Consider the following 21,488-nt stretch of genomic DNA (forward strand, 5'->3'; position numbering starts at 1 on the left):
CAATGACTCCCTGAGCTACTTACTCACACCTGGCACGTCATTATTAACAATGTACCTCATTTTAATTAATGAAGAAGGGGGAAAAGCTCCAGTTACACTTACTTACAGTTAGTTAGCTAATGAGCTCTTCGCAGTTTTTTTCTTAAGATTCACACGTACCACGGACTTCTGTCTGTGTTAGAAAGACACATCTTTGCTGTGGAAAATACTCTCACAGAAAGGTTTAATTAAATGTGATGGTGACTCTTGGCTAATAAGCAATGATAGCTTTCTCCAGTTTGGATTATCCAGCTATCCGTTCCTTCATAAGTCAACCCTGTCAAGTACAATTGTTCACTGACTCAAAAGTTGCACTCCACTGATCATCATAATGCCTTTAGTTTTCTCAGCAAACTTATGGTGTTTTTAAAAGCTAGTGCGACCAGACCATGAAGCCTGCAATAGAGCTGTGGATTAAATCTAGTGAGGACTACACAAAAGCTCAAAACACAGCCAACAGCCGGACAAGTTGCCGCCTGCTGTCAGTCACAATCGTAAGACTTATCCACAAATAAAAATGACCAGGTTATCTTCAGGGCGCAAATCCTGTCTCCATCTGACATCATCCCATCCATCCACTTCTCTTGGGTTTGTCTTTTGTCTGCTAATACACTAAGAGCATTTTCCCCCTCAGTGATTTTACAATCAACCAAGTCGTATTTCACCTGCTCTCTGATATCTGCTTCTGCCTTTATTGTTGTTATTATCCAACACTTAGCTTTTATGGCTCTTCCTGACAAATCCTCGCAATAAAGTCATAATCCATTTATGAAGGGGCCTAACTAATCAATTAATGAAAATTGGACCTACAAAGGGAGGCCGAGGGGCCATTGATTGAAAGTGTCTGTGTGGGGCCGATGAGCCTGTTAAAATACTTGTTAACACCCAGGAATCAAAGCGCTGAAATGGAATTGCTTCTCTAGCAATTAGTTTATTGATTTAATCAAGGGTCTTTAATGTAGAGGGTGAGAGTGTGTGTGTGTGTGTGTGTGTGAGCAGAGGAGGTGGTGGTGTGTGTCGGGGGGGTGCTAGGTGATCTGCTCCCCTGGCCAATAAAGTAGGGATTTGCGTTTGACTCTGTTCTTAAAGAAACAGATGAGCCAGCTGAACTGCAGGGCTTTCTCCTTCGATGTCACTTCTTATTTCCACCTCTGATGCTCAGTGCTTGTCAAATAAATAAATCATTTTATGCTCAAAAGGCTCTGAGTCAATCCTTTTCACTTTTGCGTGCCTTGATTTTATCATCACCTCTTGCTTTCAAACCTAGGATGTGGTGTATTTACTCACTAGCATAGGGCGAGTTGCCTGCGGATCCATTGAGGAAGTTGGGCGAGGTGCCCAGGGTTGCCATGCCAGAGTTAGCGTAGCCATTCATGCTAGTGGAGACAGAGCTGTAGCTACTCTGCTGGGGAGTGGAGCTGGGTACATAACCATGAGGGGACACACTGCTTGTATTCCTACTGAAACCTATGGACAGGGAAAGAGAAGAGGAGACGGAGAGAGAGAGAGAGAGAGAGAGAGAGGGAGAATAGGTGTTAGGGGTATAACAGATGGCAGACAAAACCAAACGAGAAAGCCTACATGCAATCCTGCCAAACACTCTTTTCCCTACACGGCTAATGGACATAGCAATAAAAGCCAAAAGAAATTTTCGAAAAAATCTTAGACAGCATATGGCAGAGCGAGAAAGCAATGAACGGAGTGGAGGGAGAAAGATATGAGAGAACGAGCTGCAATCTAACCACTGAAACAAGAGGCCTTTAACCTCACTGGCTCCTCTCCAAAATTAGATATATTGATAAGGCAATTAACACTAAAAGGCCTCTGCAGCGCTCCTGTAATTTATAAAGAATGAAGCCAGTATTTCTGACAGGACCTTCTTCTCTTTTATGCTTTACAGGAGCAGTGAACAGAAAAGGGACAAGATGGAAAGAAGACTATAAATATACATCTCAGGTCCAACACGCTGACACCAGAGAAAAAAAAAAAAAAACACAGCTGGAATTTAACATCAGGAATTTCTGCTCTCTAGAGCAACAAGGGCTGCGTTTCTCTACTGTAGCAGACTTCCTTCTTGATAATTAGGTGCCACCAGTTTGCAATGAGTTGTAAAGCCAGAAGTCAGACAGCTGATATCTGCTGTTTTCTTCACACCTGAACATGTTTCCAGATGAAGATGAAGGACAGAGGAAGCAGCGAAGAAGCTCATTGGAAGTATTGAGACCTATCCAGAGGCTGGTCCATCCACCCTCCTCTCTTTCCCCTGATACATGTGATGAATCACCACTGACTGCACCCACATCTCTCTCTGTCAGACAGGGGCCGACCCCAGTCTAATATACACACCCCTAGGACCCACTCATATTTCTCCATCGTACTCCATCCATGGCTCTCTTTTTCTCCATTCTTCACTCTCTTACCTTCGTTCTTTCCTCGTCTCAAGTTTTCCCCTTTTTCTCACTGCTGCCTCCTCCTCCTCCTCCTCCTCCTCCTGTCCTCCTTTCTCAGAATCTTCCTTATTTGCTCCATGCTCTTAAATCACCCTCTCTGAATTTCCCACATGAAAAATAAAATGTCCCCTATCGCACTATTCATCTTTACTATCCATCCTTCTTTCCACAAAGAGTAAAGAAAAAAATCCCAGCCACATTTCCCATGATTATAGACTTTAATTGTTTCCTGTTGAGTTCGCTCACCCTGATTGGCTGTTTGTGCCACCTCTGACCCGGTGAAGGAGTTCACAGCCATCATGCCAGCATGGACGGAGCCGCTGCCAAGACTGGCTAGCTGGTTGTGCCCTCGTGGCACTGTTGTGTAGAGGGCCTCTGCGATATCCGCCGCTCGTTTCAGAATCATCTCCTGACAATGAGGGAAGAAAAAAAAGAAAAGAAAAAGAAAAAGAGCTGTGGTCAGCGAGACAGGCAGGAGAGGAGAGAGGAGAAGAAAGGAAAATATGCCCTTGATGGAGGCTTTATGGTCTCACAAGAATGCTTGATCTCCACATGAGATATTGCGCATGTAAACCTAGTAGACTGAGTGGTTTTTATCAGTGGTCACTGGGAGTGGTGGGATTGGTTCCAGTAAATGGAGGAAAGCCTCATTAGCAGATTCATCAAATCTTTAGCCTGCTGGTTCCTCTCTTCCTCCCTGGTTCATGTTTCATTTTTCTCCTCCTTCTCCTCCTACCCTTCCTATTCTCCTCTCCTCCCCTTACATTTAGTTTCCATTGTGCTTCTCCTCCTTTCCTCCACAACATACGAGCTTGATGAAAGCGCTAACTTATTCCCACGTGTGTGTTTGCGGGCCCCTGAGCGCAGCAGGGTGCCGCGTGGCCCGGCAGAGACGCCTCCCTTTGATGCTGCGAGTGGTCCGAAAACCCGCAAACATAATTTCATCTGAGGAAACATATATAGATGTTTGTGCATGCGTGCTTTTTAGTGTGAGTGTTTACCTGGTTATTGTGAGGCATCCCGTACAAAGCCTCTACCAGGTCTGCTGCTCTCTTTAAGATCACCTCCTACAATCAAGCGCAGAAAGAGGAAGGGGATTGATCATGAGTGTGACGGCTCAAAGAGTTCAGTCACTTTTATTACATTTCACGTCTTGCATTATGCTGTGAATGCAGAACACAGAGTGCAAGAGAGGAAGGAGGCAGACAGAGGAAAGGAGAGGAAGAGAAATGGGCCTGTCCCGGCACTTTGTTACTAGCCGGGCAGTTTGGGAGAGCAGAGGTAAGATACTGTTATCTGTGAATAAAACATGAGCCTATATCTCTTTATCAGTCAACCATCTTCTACGTCTTCTCCTCCCCACTATCACTGCCAGATCATGAATCCACCGCACATGATCACACATCAATCTCATTTAACACAACATATCATCAGGTTGACAGCTATACAACTCCACTCGTCAGCTGGGACACACCCGTCTCCTGCCCTGTATTAACCCTGGTAATGATCCAAGTGAATAGCCCTGCATCCACTTTGTGTGACAAATGCAGAACATTATTGCTCAGGTGAAAACCGCCGAGTGGAATTTCCCACATCAAACATTTATCCTTCCGTACCGTTGCCGTTTCTCCACGCTCATTTTCTACCGCTTACCCTCCTTTCTCTCCTCTCTCTGTCTCTATTCTTTTCCCTCCCTGAGTGTATGAGTGTGTGACTCCAGGCAGTCGTTATATGTGTGTGTGTGATGTAGACACCTACAGCCCTACGAAACCCTTTTTAAAAGTTAATGTGCCGGGGCCAGGATATATGCTGGAGGCGCGACAACCAGAAAATTGCAGCCCCCTCCCCTACAACCTTCCCCTCGTTTCTTTCTCTCCCCTCCTTCTCCTCCGCTCGCGCACACACACGCTGTGCGCTATACCCTCCTGAGTGTATCCCTCGCTGTGAACAAGCCCTGGAGCATGTGTGCTCTCTGTTCCGTGACACACCGCCTTTCAATCAGACCTCATATCGCAGACACACACACACACACACATACACACACACAGGTGCAACCGCACACGCAGCCACGCACATGTGGAGGCTGTCGAGCACGCCCAGGACATGACGAGAGGGTCAGCAAAGCAATAAAGATTGTAGAGCGCTGTCCGAGGTGCTAAATTCACTCAATAATGGGAGCGCTGCCTCTGTGTTAACCTCCCATTACTAGCACTATCTGGAGGGAGTGGGGGGGGGCGGTGCAGAGAGGGAGGCGAGGGAGGGGTGGGCGGAAGGGGGAGAGATGGAAAGAGGGGAGACCAGAGAGGAGGCCTGCTCGAGGTGATTGAGAGATGTAGAGGCCCTAGGAAGGTAAGTGGTTCTTTAGTATGTATGCACCGCTTCTCGCTTCCTTCTCTCTCTGCTTTTCCTCGACTCCCCATGCCTCCCAGGGATTGCTAGATAGGTAGATGGATGGATGACGGGAGGTGGGGTAGAGGAGGAGGAGGAGGAGGAGGAGGGGGAGGAGGAGGGGAAATGAGGGAAGTATGAGGCATTAGGACACAAACAGATCAGCAGCTGGAGTGTAACGGTGTTCAGAGAGGACACATGAAACCTTAGTCACTTCATCTAAAACATCTTTTTCCCCCCTCGCCCAGCCTCAGAACCTTTCAGCCCTACAACTGTCTGTCTGTGCATCTCCATCTCTAATCTCCACCCGCTCCCGCTTCACCTGTGTCTCCAAACTACTTTCTCTTGTCTCTCTCTCTCTCTCCTTCTTATTCTCTCCCATTGTCTCTATTAATCACTCTCTCCTGCTCCTGTGCCCTGTCTGTACCTATCAGTCTCTCGTTAGCAAAGGGATCTGTCCAGTAGCTAAACGCGATTAGGCAGCGCTCCAGAGTCGTTCTGATAAACAGATAAATGTGGTTAGCGCCGTGCTGCCTCCCCAGCTCTGCTGCTGTAAGGGGAGACCATTTCCTGGGCGCAGGGTCTCTTCCCGTAAAGTCAGGCCCACAGAGACGTCAACAGGAAGGGGAACCTGATCCAGAGCAGAGCCTGGCCCCGTCTGGCAGGGCGGTCACTCATTAGCCGGCCCCAGACCCCCGGCTATACCACAGCTTCAGCTAAACACCCTGCAGTCTGGCTGGCTGTGCCTGAGCTGCCCAGCACTCCCTCCTCACTCTGACTGCCTGACTATTAGCCACAGCACAGTATGAGGGCTGTTTTCAGCTGGACACTGGATCATTACCACAACATACAGAGATAGAACAGGCATTGGCAGATATCCTGCTTGTTCTCTGCTCAGTGTGTGTGTGTGTGTGTGTGTGTGTGTGTGGAGGGTTCATTAAGAATCCTCTTGAAGAAGATGCCGCTAGAAAGGAATACGATATATTCCCAATCAATTCAATCCTGATTAAAAACTGAATGAAGCACAACCACAGAGAGGCTTTGCCCGGGTAGCCATGAATGGACATTTGTAGCACAAAAAGTTGCCAGTGCACGCCCCCCTCTCTCTCTCTCACTCTGATGATTGAGGCCAACAGTTGAGAGAAGTGTGGTCAACAAACTGTTATTACCTCAATAAAGGCACAAATCAATAGAGCTGAAATGAACAACCGAGCCTGCCAGCTACCGCTGTTCATTTAGAAGAGAAAGAGACACCGCGAAGCGAGGGAGGAAGAGGAGGAGAGCAGAAGAGGATGGATGGATACAAAGATATTTAGAGAGATACAGGGGGTTGATAGGCTAAAGACCAGAACTCACCAGGACAAGTCTTGTATCCACCAGACATGACACACAGCGAGGACAAGTGATTTCTCTATCTTCTTTCTGCATCTACCTGAGCTCTCCATCTCTGCCTCATGGTGACTTCCCACCACCGAGTGTGTGTGTGTGCGTATATGTGCGCACAAACAGGCACGGAGAAGTGTGTACGTGCATTTCTATGTGTGTGTGTCGGTGTGTACGTGTGTGCTGGAAGTAATAAAGTCCACCCGGGGTTGACTTCGATCCACTGACCCAGCAGGAGGTAAGACTGGACAGCTATGATGGATCACCTAACCTGCTTCTGCCTCTCTCTTCCTCTCTCCCCTCAACCTCCTTTCCTCCCTCTCTCCCTCTTTTCCTCTCTCCCTCCATCCCTTTCCTCTCCCACTTTGCCAGTCTAAATGACCTTATACTCAGTGGAAGGATGAATAGAGTTGCTTGTGCGTCCGCTATGCAAATAAAGTGTTTGTTTGAGCAGAAAATGACCATGAACGTATGATAAAATGTTTATGTGCATACTGCATAGTGTCATGTATAGCCTACTGTCCACAGCACACAGTCATTCCTCTGTATGTGAGGTCATGTTGCCCTTGTGCCATGTATATCCATATATGCTATGAAACTCTAGAAGTTGTCAATACCTCTCTGTACCAGTGTTACCAAGACAAATTCCTATAAAATAATTGCATGTGGCAACCAACATGAGCACGGACATATGAGAGGAGTGGACGCACTGTACCTTGGGTAATCTCTCTTGGTCTCCGGGGTGTCTGGGGATGACCTTCTGTAACCTCTGGAAGCCGTAGTCTATGGTTGGCTCGTTCAGTGCTAAGAACAAACGAAAAGAGAGACAGAAAAAAAAAAGAAAGAACATTTAATGCTTGATTCTCGATAATGAAAAACACCTACTGTTCAACAGCGCCTGGGAGATACAGCAGGAGAAAACGAGTGATTCTCTCCTACGGTAGAAACGACTGAATTAAACACGGTTTTACATGAATATTTCAACATTAAACTAAACACGCCGAAAATGTGGGTGCTCTCTATTAAGTCTGGTGTGTGTCTTTGTTTGCCTGTGATGTAATGAATCTCTCTCTGTCGCCTGCTTTGGTGGTTAATAAAAAGACTGTCAGGAATCAAGAGTGTATGTGTGCTTGTGTACATGCGTGTGTGTGTGTGTGTGTGTCCTGTGGTCTTGCGTTGATCAGCGACTAATATAAGCAATTACAGAGCCTGGTTCCAATATAACAAAGGCTTGATCGCTCCGGGGAACAAGCTAAACACACACACACACACACACACACACACACACACACACACACACACACGTAGAGACAGTCAAATACACTCATATGCACACACACACACACACACACACACACACACACACAGTCAGATCATCCAGGCAGCAGGGAGAAAGCACTCTCTCGGCATGCTGTGGTCGTGCTACGGTAATTGAATATGAGAAGATTTACCATGAATATTTAAACATTAGAATAAATACAATGAAGATCTGAGGCTTATAGTACAAACACTTCAGAGGAGGATTGTTGGATAAGTGCTCTCTCCACATAATTCATTCCTAATGTACTCTCTCTCTCTGTGTCTCTTCCCTGTCTTTACCCTCCTCCCCCTGTGTCTCTTTGTGGGTTGCCTGGGGAGTCAATGCACATACGTGGATAACAGTCCCGACTTCTTTTCTGGGCTACGGCCTATAGGATGCTGCTTCTGTTCAGAGATTGTGGCTTGAACAAGTGTGTATCTGCTACTTGTATCTGAGTGAAATAGAAGGCGCCATTATGCGTGAGGATTGCCTGTATGTGTCTGTGTCTGTGCCGTCCGTCTGTTTCCCCTGTGGGTCGCAGCTTGGACGTTTCCTGAGGGCTGATGCCCTGCTCGCCTCACATCTGAGCAGCCAGGCTGACTAGGCGGCCCCCAGAAAAAAAAAGGCCCCTAGAGGCTATGAGTACAAGCTGTCCTGCTGGACCTCTAGTGACTTCACCATGGCTCCTCCTGAGCCGCCCGCTCAGACACATAAACCAAAAGAGAGCAGAGGAGTGAGAATCGGTGATGCTGTGTTTTGGCAACACAAACGTATTTGGACAGCTCTCCCAGCGGACCGTTCCAGTAATCCATAAGAGTGAAAGAAAGGAAAGGTGAATAGCTAGAAGCAAAGACAGTGCAGAGGAAGGAAAAAAAAAAAAAGTAGAGAGGAGTGGAGTTGCCAGAGGCAGGCTCAACTTCTGAAGAATGACACACATTACAGGCCAGCTGGTCCACTGATAAAATAAGCCAAAACAATGAGATGATCACATGCAACAAATAAAGTATGAATTATTTCTGAGGACAAATATTTGACATTACTTCCCGTATTCTCTGATCTCTCTAAAGCCTTAAGGAGGATTTGCCCTGGATTATAGGCCTGCAGTCTGAGGAGAGGATTGTTCTGACAACATCCTCTTTTTTCGTCTCAAAGGCTTTTGTTTTTATGATGAATTTTTTATCAGTTCTCCACAATGCGCCAAATGAGCCTCGAGTGAACAATAGCATAAAAACCCCAAGACACACAGAGATACCCCCTATTACAAATAAAGAGACAATTTTGGTAATTGAGAGAGGAAGTGATATTGTCTCTGCTCGTTTTCAAGGACCATAAACCAGAAGAGAAGTATGTGGGGGACAATGCGCACCACTAACTACCTGGCTGTGTCTCTTTGGGGATTATCTTGGTGTTTTATGCTCTTCTATCTATGCTCAATATCTCACATTTCACAACAGGAATTAGTACTGGAAGAAGAAGAAGTAGAAGAAAAAAACTCTTCTGCCTCGAAAGAGGAGTGGTGTGCCGGTACACTCCAGGATTCAAAGCACACTCGCCTATACAGGTATATTTATAATCCTTAGCTGTCGCTCTCCAGAAGAGCAAATCAAAGCCAGTAAAACATAACTGCCATAAATAAATGAATAGATGAGCAACAGCCCTGGACTGGAGGGATTCACCTAGCAATCACCCACATCAGATCAGATCAATGCTCATGGAAATTTCATGAAGCCTAGAATCCACACCGCTTCATATTTCACTATAATAACCCACAGAGCCGCAGGGGGAGTGTGTGTGTAGGGGTGAGGGGGTAGAAGAAGGAGGAGAAGGGGCTAGGGTGGAGGGGTGCTGGAGGTATGGGCTTTAGGGGAGAAATAAAAAAAAAAAAGGGCGGAGGGGGTGGATGTTTGGGGTGCAAAGAGTAGGTGGGGGGATGAGGGATAATTGAGAGGTCAGTACGGTGGAGTCGTCCTGGAAACACACGAAGGAGGAGGAGGAGGAGGAGGAGTGATGGAGGAGAAGAGGAAACTACGGTAAGTGTCCGGTAGCCCTGTCTCCTTCTCCTCCTGTGTCACAACACAGTGTGTACGGGCAGTGAGTGGGTAGTGTACTTGCAGGGTTAGGTAATTGGCTCTGAGGCTTGATGTTAACACCTTAACGGGCCCTCAGACAGTGGGTAAGGAGCTGATCATATCACAACCCTCTGTTTCTCTTCTCTTTCTCAGTCTCCTTCGTCTCCCCTCTCCCTCCTCACATCCCTCCCTCCCCCCCTCCCTCCCTCCTCCCCCTCTTTCCCTCCCCTCTGCAGTCTCTAGTGCTCAGGTGTGATCTCATAAGCGCTGCCTGGCGATCGATGCCGCCAGTGGCAGGGGGTTCAATAGCCCTGAATTACGGCTTCATTTCTCCCCCCCATTCTGCCCCCCTTTCACACAGATGAGAGCTACCCCCCCCTCCCTCCCGCCATCCACCCCCACCACCACCACACACACACACACACACACACACACACACACACATATATAACACCCCCACTGACTACTCACAATCCAGATCAATACCTTACAATCTAATTTTTATCCATTTTTCCATAAACCTCGAGATTGCGTTTATTTGCAGAATCCGACAAGCTAAATAAAGCATCGCTTGAACATGTCAGGGAGACTAATGCATGGCTGGAAATTCATACACAGAAAACAGATGAGTAGAGCTTTTTGCTCCTAAAGGAAGGGAGAGGCTGAGGCTGAGAGAGGATGGAGGAGAGGATGAGGATGAGGAGGTGGAGGGGAGTTGGGAGGGGGGGGCACTAAGAGATTCTGCAAATCAATGGAGGTGTGGATGCTACTACAACCTAAGCTCTAATTATGTGTTGCAAAAAGTACACGTCGACAGTTAACAATACCTGACAGCACGGATCCTCGCTGGGAAAAATGCAAATTCTGGAAATCTGGAGGAAAAGTGTGCGCTTGAATTAAGATATAAGAAAACACAGGGAACCATTCCCCCGGTGAACGCCGCTCATTTCAGCAGGGTATAAAATAATCTACGTTCGAAATTCATTTACATCATCATCATGGACCAGATGCTCCTGTAATAAGAACGGAGCATGCTAAAGAGGGAAGACAAGCCACATGGTGCAGAAAATTAATCTCAATCTCAAATAGAGGTGTGAATTTCCTCACTGTTTAGACTGTGCGTAGTAAATGCGAGTGTGTGCAGCTATCTCAGCTGGCCCTGTCTCCAGCTGGAGACCAGCCGTTTTAATCAACAGCAGGCCTCCACCCAAGCTCAATAAAAGACAGCATTCACAAATAGGAGCAAGACGAGTAATTGACCAGCTCGTGGTTGCACCCTACTTTTATTGCCAGATGACTACATGCTGCATTTTGTGTGTCTGTGATGTGTGAATGAGCTCATGCTCAGGTTTATATCATGCACAGATGAATGCAGAGTTTATCTGTATCTGTAGGAAAAAAGAGAGACTGACTCTGTGGCAAATTACATCAACATCATGATATCAACACAATCAGCACAAGATATATTATGTATGTGAAACACTCAGGCACCATCTGAGCAAAACAATCGTCTCAGTGTGTGTGAGGAGCTTAATTAAGGCTAAAATAAATCAAAACTTTACAGGGCATGCTCATGCTTGCAGCACTTAACGATGGCATCATCTGCGTTTCGCACCAGCGCGTGTAGTATATAAAATGACAGACAACTGACAGTCTTTCCTCCACTCCTAAAACTAATTTGGAGCACAGAAGCAGGCAGAGAGAGGCTGAGAGAAATGTCAGCAGCACCTAGACTGGTTTAAATTCTGTTCTTGACTTTTGTCTTTTCCCTTCGCTCTTCGCTGCGACTGACTGATGTTTCCTACACACCTAATCTGCACTCAGCGCTGAAAAACTACCCCTAATGTTTGTGCGTGCGTGTGCGCGGATGCGCGTCGGTGCGCATGGTGCCGGTCTTAATGTGAGCCAGCAGAGCCTTTTAATATCAGCAGAAGCTGTGGCGGAAGCACTAAGCAGACAAGGCTGCATACTGAGGAGGGAGGGATTGCCTTTTGAACGACAAGGGTGATTCATCAACTCCCTCAATCTATGACCAGCATCCTCGTGTGACACACACAAACACATACGCACAGGCACACACACACACACGTACACGCACACTCATGGGCCATGGTGGCAGAGAGCATTATCACTCTATATTGCATGGAGAAAAGAAAAGGGAGAGCTTCTTTGATGAATGTTACAAAGACAGCAATCCAGTAAAAGGTGATACACAACCAAACATGGAGATGCATTTGTACAGGGGAGAGGAGGGAGGGTGGGCAATGACCTGATAATGAGAGAATGAGGGAGGGAGAGAGAGAGAGAGAGAGATTAGGGAGAGCTCTCAGCCCCAGAGGTGGGTAAGGCAGAGGGCAGGGAGAGGAACAGAAGGGGGATAAGGGGATAAAAAGACAGAGGAAGAGGAGAGAATGAAAAAAAAACAGTCTTTTATTCTTATCAGTAGAGAGCTTAATTGCCTTTGATGAGTCTAATTGGAGCTTTCTGAATTCTAATGGCAGAGGAGTCCTCAGAGACGACAGAGGACACATTACTGTAATAGCTTCTCTCCGAATCTCCTCTGCACCAAAAGTCCCCTGCTTGTCTCCGCTGTCCTCAACTACAACTGAAATTTTTCCATTCGGCAACGGGCGGTTTGCAGAGTATCAATGATCACGCAGAGGGAGGTGGAGGTGGAGGGGGGGGTGTAAACCTATAGACTGGTTATACGTGTGTGTGTGTGTGTGTGTGTGTGTGTTGGGTATGTTTGCAAAGTAGCAGGAGCAGCAGTATTGGGTATGTGGTGACTTAATTAGGTCTGTGAGCTGCTCGCTTTCCTCTCCTCAGCTGAAGTTGATTAGCAATGCCAGCTGTCCCCAATGTAATTCAGTGTGCACATGTGTGTGTGATCGTGCGTGCACTAGTAATATATGAGTATATGCATGTCTGCGAGTGTGGTGCTGTGTTGATGCATGTGTGTGTGTGTATGTGTGTGTGTGCGTTAGCTGCCAGCTGCCACACAGTGCTGCCAATCCTCCATGATTAGTACCCACTGGCAACTGGGCTCAAACTGGTGCCAAACAGACCCAGGAGGGCAACATGGCCCATGGTAATCCTCCATCCCTTTCTCTCATCCTTCTCCTCTCTTCCCTTTCTCATCCACCACTCTCCACTCTCATCAATTGCTTTTTTTTTTGTTGCTCTGCTCATTCTCTTCTTGTTCTCTGGCTCTTATTAAAGATAGCAAATACGAGAGCAGGTTCTTCCTCCCTAGGAAAAATAAAACAAAAAGGGGTGCTGCTAAAGGAGCTATGGGAGAGGTACAAATACCCGCTGAGGATGCAGAGCAGTGGCTGAAGTGAAGTGTGAGAAGCTGGGATCTATGCCTCGACGCGGTTGACTGTGTCACCGTGAAGGTGCCAGCGCTTGGCAAGCAGCAGCGCAACTGTGTGTGTGCCTGTGTGTGTGTGTGTGTGTCCAGCTCCCAGTGGATGACCTCTTGCTACCTCTCACCTGTTGAGATTCTTCTATGCGCTGCCGCAGAAGTCAAGAGGCAGAGGAGAGAGAGAGAGAGCGAGGGAGCGCATGCGAGAGAGAGAGAGAGGATGATCCGAAGAAGCAAGTTTTGAATAAGTGAATGTGACAAGGAGAAAGAGTGGAGGGCTGGGAAGAGATAGGGCGTTTATGCATACGGTTTGCACATGTCTGGCACATTAAAAGGCTGCACACACACCTACACACACAGCTCTATGGGTTTGGCAGAGTGCGGGCTGTTGGACAGCTCTGGCATGGCAAAGGCTGCCCACCCATCTGCCCTCTGTCTTAGTAATGCAGTTACTTGTCAATATGCATGCGTGTGTTTGGGAGTACATTCGCACATACACATAAACAAACACAGGGGAGCCTATCACAGCTTTTCCCATAAGTACACAAACATGGAGTCGTAATTATGACCCATGGACATGGATTCTCTCCATGCACAGCAACTGGGACACAAAAGATGGAAGACATGTAATGGGCGTTGAAGGGACGCTAACGCTCTCTCTCTCTCTCTTGATTGTGATTTTGTTAAATGTTGGCAACTCCAGTTGAGGCTTACAGCCTAAGTCTATCAGTGGTTGAGATTACAGACAGATTTATGTGATTCACAGTCTCCCCGGGGACCTGTGGTCTCGCATTGGTTAATCACCGCTTCACATTCACTCTCTCTGCCGCTCTTTTCGCCGCATGGCTATAACTCTGCACCGATACACTCTGATGTAACAGCTCGAGCTATTTGCGCCCCTGCACTAAAAAAAAAAAAAAAAAAAAAAAAGCCACACTCCACTCGTGGCCTTCCTCCTTTGTGAATCACGCCATCGACGGGGTTAAATCGCAATAATCCCACTAATCAAAAGGTTAAACCTCCCCCTGACCTTCACCTGCTTCATAAAAGAGGGTAAACACTTTTCCTCCTCTGATCAGTAGGGTTCTTTCACTGAATTATTGAGTCGTGTTATTGAATTTTAAATTGTTTAGCATGCACATTTTCCTCCAGAAACAGTGTGGAGAAATGACAGCTTATAAACTGCACCAGGTTACTTTTAGCAGATATTGCAAATATACAGTTCTAATAAAACTAAAACCACTGTGATGTGCTTTATATGATTATAGCTTTTTTCCCACATTATTCTAAAGGCAAGCTGTTGTTTGTAAAAACAAAAAAGAGAGAACCCAGGAGAAAATTGCACAAGAAAAGCCAGCTGACTGATAGATTGAAGCTACATCATCTCCTCAGATTGCTCTGTGAATTAGTGTCATTAGCAGGTGTTAGTGCATAGATGGTACCTGTGTAGATGAAGCGTCCAGGTGTGCCTTTGCAGAACTGTTTGGATTTGTAGGACAGCGTGACCTCCACCACCCCGGGGATGTGTCTGGGTGGAGTTTGCACACGAATGGCATGGGGGGTGATCAGCTACGGAGAGCCAGAAAGGGCAAAAAGATTAATGCAATGAAACTTCATATCCAAACATGTGCTCAGGGGACTATTCTCGGCTCGCCTCAGACCTTTCCCTTTGCAGCTTTTGACTTTCTTTCTTTGTATAATCAGCCTGAAAATGATGTGTTAGCGCTAAAGCCCTCAGGTGGCCCTCCCAGCCTGAGGCAATGTCACTGCGAGGCTTAGGATGGTTATCAGTGCTGACACGGGCCCTGTAAGAGGGGTTCAAAAGCAGTTATCTGTTTATGAATAAAACACACCTTCCTCTGCATACGTCTATTACACAGTATAAGTAAACATATAATGTGCTCCTCTTTGCTGCCCCCGTCTCTGTGTCTGTCAGCCGAGGATGTCTAGCCGCTGTTAGCCATATTAAAGCACTACTGTGTTTTAAACAGGCTCACTTAGTGTGGTTGATGAGCCTGCTCGCCATGTATCTCTATGTGTGTATGCTGAAGGGTCTTTGAAGGAAAACGGTAACAAGACAAAACACAGACGAGACCTCAATGAGTGCTTGTTTTCTGCACGCTACAGTGAACCAGCACTCAAAGGTAGAGGCGCTCAAAAGCCATCAATGTTGCTGCCAGTGCCTTGTGCATGTGAACGTGTGTGTGTGTGTGTGTGTGCATATGTGTGTTTTAACTGTCCTTTTCATTGCTCACTTAGCTACGCTTTTATTCTACCATTGTCTGGCCCCACTCACCTCGCAGCGAGATAATATAAGGGCTTTTTATAGAATTATTCCTTTACTAAAGAGAAAGCTGTTTAGCTGCGGCGCTCACTGACCTTCAATTCCACACATACACTACATTTACATTTTAGTCGTGTGGCAGATGCTCCTTACAAAGAGATTCATACTGTACGGTGTGCAAATATTCCAAGAAGCCAGATAGATACTAACATAATAAAAGACAGGAAGGGAGCCGCAAAGAGATATGATGAAAATAAGACCTGCTGCAGAGAGAAATAAGAAAGCAGGCTGCTCGGGTTGTGAAATATTTTTTGATGTGGGTTTCAAGTAGGGCTGCAATTATTGATCATCATTATTAATTAATCTACTTTTTTTTTCCAGTTACCCTGATTCATTTTTAACGTGCGATGCCTTTAGTTTGTCTGAACAGGTAAAAAAAAAACAACATCTGAGAAAGTGAAACCAGCTAATGTTTGACATTTTACTTGAAATAACAAATAAATTATAAAAATATGACATGATGATCAACTTGTAACTGACTAATCAATTTAGCCATTTAGTTCCTTTACATCAGTGCTTCCCAACCTGGGGGTTAGGGAATTCTTGGCATCCCAAGATGCTTATATAACAAGTTAAAAGATGATTGAAGTATGAATTTATTACACAAATTATGTACATATCACTATGTAAATATGAAATGTTACATACTTTCCCCCTTATTATACGTCTAAAAATTCTTCAGATGAAAAAAATCAGAGAAGGAAATTTACTATTTGGTTAAACTCACGCCCACACGAAGCGAAGCCACAACCTGTGACACCAGGCCAAAAGGCTTCAGAGCCATCGATTCATAGCCGAGAGGCTTCTGTTTAAGACTTTGTGGTCAGGATACACAAATATATACACATGCACTTGTTTTTCCAGGAGACCAGATGGTGACTAACCTCACTCCAGACCAACATGGTTCCGAAGATGACCTGCAGGCCATCAAAGAAGTTGTCCCCGATGATGATGACGGTAGCGCCCCCTGTGGTCCAGCCTTCGCTGGGGCTGATGGCTTTGATGCTGGGGGTTGCTGCAAGATTCATAGATAGAAATAGATTAGATGCTAACTAACCTAATGACAGCACATAAAGGTCTTGGCTATTGGCATAGTGTACAGTCCCCTCTTCTTCTTCCCATCTCTATCTCTCTCACATACACACACACACATCACCTCTCTCCTCTCTCCTCTCTCCCAGGGGTCGGGGGCGAGCGAGGAATACTAATCAGAGTGATTATACACACCCCGTTATTAAACATCACCCCTGCCCTGTGTGTGAGGGCAGCGGCGGTGCACTTGTTTTATGACACGTGGCAAAGCGTGCAGGCGTGTAAATGTCAGGTGTGCTGAGTGTCTGATCAAAGGCCACGCGACCGGGGAGCAGAGCAGAGCCAACAGTAGCTCTGCCCTCTGAATACACCGCCTTCATTAACCAAACACTTAGCTCCTGCTCAGCTGTCTGTTTCATACATACATATATCTGTGTAGTTATGTCAGCGCCTGGCCACTGATTCACATGACCGCACGGGGTCATTTCAGCTCCTGCTCGGATATTTTGTAATGTGTTTTGTAAGCTTTCAGTGTTTTCTCTTAGAGCGTATTCTTCATGTCTTATCGGGACAAAGTGCACAGAATAACAACAATAAACCTCATTTTCAATAACTGGTATTCAACGTGCTTTTTGGCCTTATCTGTTGGTATTATGGACTAGAGATTACTGGATGTGATTGAAGAAAAGAACAGCATTGGGAAAATACATGTTTATACAAGCTAAATCTCCTCTCCTTAACAGATATGCAGCTTGTCAGACATGCTGTAATTCTGTAAAGCGGCATAATCCACTTTAGACTAGGCTGACTTTTTTTTTTTCCCCCTGAAGCCTAGCCTTTGCTCTTTGCCTGACTCCCTGTTCTGTTGATCCTCCCCAACAAGCTGGAATGATATTTAGCCCCCCGATACGCCTGCAGAGATCAACGTTCACCAAGCAGCAATCTGTGGCCGTAATCATGGCCTAAGATGCCTCCTTTTCACAGCCGCTGATATTATGTGCGCTCCATGTGCATGTGTGTGCTTGTGTGTGTGTGTGTGTGTGGATTAACCAGATGGTGGAACGTGAATCCATGTGATAGGATTATACTTTGGGGTGTTCCTCAGTGCCATCTGTTCAACTCTATGCACTGCTCATCTATTACCGCCTGAAATGGGCCCCCAAAGTTGTGTATCCTGCACACAAACTCAACACACACCAGAAACAAAAAAAGAGAAACCGCTGTCTTCTTTCTTTTCATCTTTCCTTTATACTATCGAGCACTCTTAACCCCTTCCTCTCATCATCACTCCTACAGCCCGCCCCCGTCTTATTCTTTTCCTCGTGTTGTTCCTCCTTCCAACCCCAGTCACCAGGAGAATAGAAAATCAGAGAAGAGGAAATTCCCAAACAAATCTCTGTGACACAGGGAACATCTGTTAGCGTACTGTGTGCACTCTTCTTTCTGTGTAAGATCCAAGTCTTGCTGACGTCTCCAATATGTCTCTTCTTTGTGAACTCTTATAATCGTCTGTGAGACCAGTCGCAGGGACAAGTGGTCCACCTTACCTCTGGAGAATAGTCATTAGAAAGACTTAACCACAACATTCAATCTTAATGCAATCTACTGTAGGCCATCATGTAAATCCCTTCTTAGTTTTTTGTCATTATCATCCCTGAGGTTGACTTTCCTCAAAGAAGAAAAAAAAAATGTTTCTCTTATTCAATGTCTGGGAAATCGAAATGAGAAAATAACTGGATTAGGGACTTGGGAATCAGTGCGGGCTCCTAAATCATGTGCACATGTCATTATGAAGTATTAAAGGTTTGGGTCTGACTGTGTATGTGGGGGTGTGTATGTGTGTGCATGGGCTTTTTTGTGTGTGAATGGGTGTGTTTGAAAACCTGAGGGATGGGGAGTGATGGAGGGCTGGAGGATAAAAGCAGGTCTCCGAGGAAATAAAGCCAGTGTTGGCTTTAAGCAGAACAGACCTCATAAGACACATAGTGCTTATGTGAGGCAGAGTAGAAGGCCCAGAGGCAGAGACCTGGGGGGAGCAAGTCACCAGGGAGAGACAAGAGACTCACTAGCTACCACTCTCTCCTCTCTTAGCTCGACTTAGAAACCCTACAAGAGAGGAAAGTGAAAATCTGGGAGGAAGCAGGAGGGAGATAAGAAAGAAGGCAAGAGCGCAGGTTTGAGAGGGATAGAGCGGAGACAGAGGAGGGGTTGAGTACGGAGCCAGACAGGGGGGAAGGGGGTGAGAGAGGGAGGTAGGGGAGGGGAGGTGGAGTTGAACAGACAGAAAGAAAAGTGAGGGAGACAAAGAAAGATCATTGAGAGAGCCTCCGTGTTTTGTCCCTGCTTTTAATACCGTGTTCCAGGTAGGACGGTGTTCCTTCTGAGGGGTCCAGTCTTCGAGCTCGGCGCCCGTGTTTGGAGTTGTTGTGCACGAACATGTTGTCGGAGACGGCCAGGACGTGGCCCTCCACGCTCACCGTAGTCGACACAACCACCTGAGAAAGCATGGAAATACAATAAGCCTCACTTTGAATGTAGACACCTGCAAGTTACACATGCAGTGTGTAAATTATTATTATAATTCCTCTAAAAACTTATATTTTTTGTGATTTATTTATATTTTTTGAGTTGCTAATATAGTTTTACTGGAGTAAATATGTTCTAATGTAATATTAGTACACAGTAAGCCAATCACTTGTTTTACTATCTTTGTATTTGGGGTAGCTTTACTTTCATTCTGGGAATGTAATAGTTTACTCGCCAGGTTTTTGCTATATGTGATCATGAATTATTTCAAACCTGCTACAACAGATTTGTGGCTGTGAACACAAAACTTACACACTGCCGCCTTTTACACTGATATGGCTAACTTATTAGTGAAGACACTGAGCATACATTTATAGTGCATTCTCATTTTCGTTCTGTTTTTGCTCTCCGTGGACTGAAGGAAATATTTTAGTCTTTTGCCGTTAAATGATTCACTACTTTTCAGCAGCTAGTTGCTCACTTCGACTGTCTGCTGTTTGGCGAACAGTTGGCTTTTTAGAGCCCTTTTCCTGGAAACAGCTGCCTGCTGCAGTTGTAAATGACTAGAGCGTAGCACAGAGCTGCGGCGAGGGTGAACTGAAGAAGTAAAGTCACGGGCCAGCAAAATAAAAACAACGAGCTGAAAGATGCTAAAACGCTTTATAGAGCTGTTGGGTGCTCATTTTCCGTCACTACGAGTGCTCCTTTCAGACCCATTGTTATCACTTATATGCCTACATCTGCTAATTCGGAATTTATGGAGACATGTTAATTGCAGGGCTGGTGTGTAGCTTGCAACTTAAACAAAGTTTGACAATAAAGTTTATTATGCTGACTGGTGTGGGCCATTTTGTAACTTTACTGAGAAGCACAGAGAAGCCTCAGTTAAAAAGGTATGTGCGGATATTTTGTAGTTTGTGAAAAAACTGTGAAAAAGAAAGTCAAGTTTATGATTTTATGGCAAGTTTTAGTAATGTCAGTGTACACCGTACATGCTCTCTTTTCTCTGGACGGGCGAGATCATTTTATGTGAGACAGACCCCGTGGACGCTTTTGTTTCTCTTCAGCTACAGGATGCTGTCGCCATGTCTGGTGTTTTCTTTGTGAACAGGAAGTGTGGTCCCTGTCTGCTGTTACAACACAGACCGTATGAACGATGACAGTTGTGTCTCACCTGAAAACGCCTCATGTCTCGAGGGTTCCCTGCATTCTTCAGGCAGTTCTGGTTACACTTCAGGAAGAACTTGAGGAAGAACCTGCAGAGAGAGAGACAGAGAGAGAGAGAAATAAATGAGCAGCTGTCTGCCATTCAAAGTACAGCGTGAGCTACTTCAACAAAACACAAAATACAAATAAAACAAATCAAACACCAGTGGCAGACAAGGCTCATACACTCCCCCGCCCTCATCCATCAGTTGTTTATGACAAAGGCAGTTTTCTATGTAAAAACAGCTCTGGGATATTGAGTAAGATGCTACCTTGTATATCCATCTCCGAGCTGCTGTCACAGCTTGCCATAAACTCACCGGGGCAGGCGTAACCCTCCCTCCCCCCCGTCCTCCCCCAGCTGCAGAGCTCGTGTGACGGAGGTTGTGCTGTAGCTACTATGCAGCACAGTGTTGCCATTCCTGCCTCTCTCAATCTCAGTGTGAGAGACCACATCAACAGCACCTGCCATGCATTATTAATAGGCTGAGATGGCAAGTATGGCTACCCACATCAATACTTAATGAGGGAGGGAGGAAGGGAGGGTCGGAGGAGTAAAGGGGGGGACTGTGGGGTGGTGGTGGTGGGGGGGGGGCACCGGAGGCCTGAAAAGCAGAGAGGGGACGGCTGACAATTTATTCCCAAGCCCCACCCCACGGCTTGAAGCCTGACAACTTCTTCTTTAACTGAAACTACAGTGCTGTACATCTCTTCCACTCTTCCCTCTGCATTGTCTGTCTCCCCAAACAGAGAGAGAGAAAAAAAAAATCAAATGAACCGCGAAAATAAACAGCGCCATGTACAAATAAACAGGAACCCTCAAACGGGGAAAAATAAAACTACAACATCCCACCCTCCTCCTGCTCCTCCTCCTCCTCCTCCTCCTCCTCCCTTTGAGGTAGCTCAAAGAAGTGCTGACAGCTGAAACTGCTTACAATACAGATCTCCACCAGCCAGAGAGAGAATCACTCCTTTGCTCAGCTTTTCTTTCATATGTCTTATTTTCTACCCTCTGTTCATTTGTTATGGCTAGGATTCTGCACTGGGCAGCGCGTTTGGAGCCAACTGCCTTAGATATAATCATGCACAAGCAGACGTGTCACGCAAACACACATAGAGAGGCATGTCACTGAGAAACGCAGTAAGCAGTAGCGTGCTTTGGACAATTGCTTCATCCAGAAAACAATAAAAAAAATAATAAAAGGGAAAAACAAGAGAGCAAAGAAGATAAATGGACAAACCAGAGTTCTGTCTCATTGCGAGGGCCAGCCTACTGCTGTGCACATTACAAGCGTCTGATGTAACACAAGAACTCGTGAATTCATCCCTGACAACTTTTAAATGCATGACAGCTGGTTAGTGGTAGACACTCTTCTTGAAGTGAGGA

General features: G+C 46.0%; 1 protein-coding gene and 1 long non-coding RNA gene across 6 annotated transcripts in view; one reads left to right on the forward strand and one right to left on the reverse strand.

The window, feature by feature from the left end:
* LOC113746387 (uncharacterized) overlaps positions 1-2,727 on the forward strand; it is a 30,676-nt gene extending 27,949 nt beyond the window's left edge. The window contains exon 4 of the long non-coding RNA XR_003462827.1: positions 1,940-2,727. This is a non-coding gene — a long non-coding RNA (uncharacterized LOC113746387). The remainder of the gene's footprint in view (positions 1-1,939) is intronic.
* The window catches only part of ebf1a (EBF transcription factor 1a), a 58,288-nt gene that overhangs the window by 3,434 nt on the left and 33,366 nt on the right, over positions 1-21,488 (reverse strand). For all 5 annotated transcript variants that reach the window (XM_027281878.1, XM_027281867.1, XM_027281865.1 and 2 more), the window contains exons 7-14: positions 20,070-20,151; positions 18,723-18,864; positions 16,222-16,352; positions 14,436-14,562; positions 6,976-7,064; positions 3,491-3,556; positions 2,736-2,898; positions 1,327-1,506 (exon numbers count right to left, since the gene is read on the reverse strand). In XM_027281878.1, the coding sequence (XP_027137679.1) occupies positions 1,327-1,506; positions 2,736-2,898; positions 3,491-3,556; positions 6,976-7,064; positions 14,436-14,562; positions 16,222-16,352; positions 18,723-18,864; positions 20,070-20,151 (980 nt within the window). The remainder of the gene's footprint in view (positions 1-1,326; positions 1,507-2,735; positions 2,899-3,490; positions 3,557-6,975; positions 7,065-14,435; positions 14,563-16,221; positions 16,353-18,722; positions 18,865-20,069; positions 20,152-21,488) is intronic.

The sequence above is a fragment of the Larimichthys crocea genome, chromosome I, assembly GCF_000972845.2.
Source record: "Larimichthys crocea isolate SSNF chromosome I, L_crocea_2.0, whole genome shotgun sequence".
Taxonomy (NCBI): Eukaryota; Metazoa; Chordata; class Actinopteri; family Sciaenidae; genus Larimichthys; species Larimichthys crocea.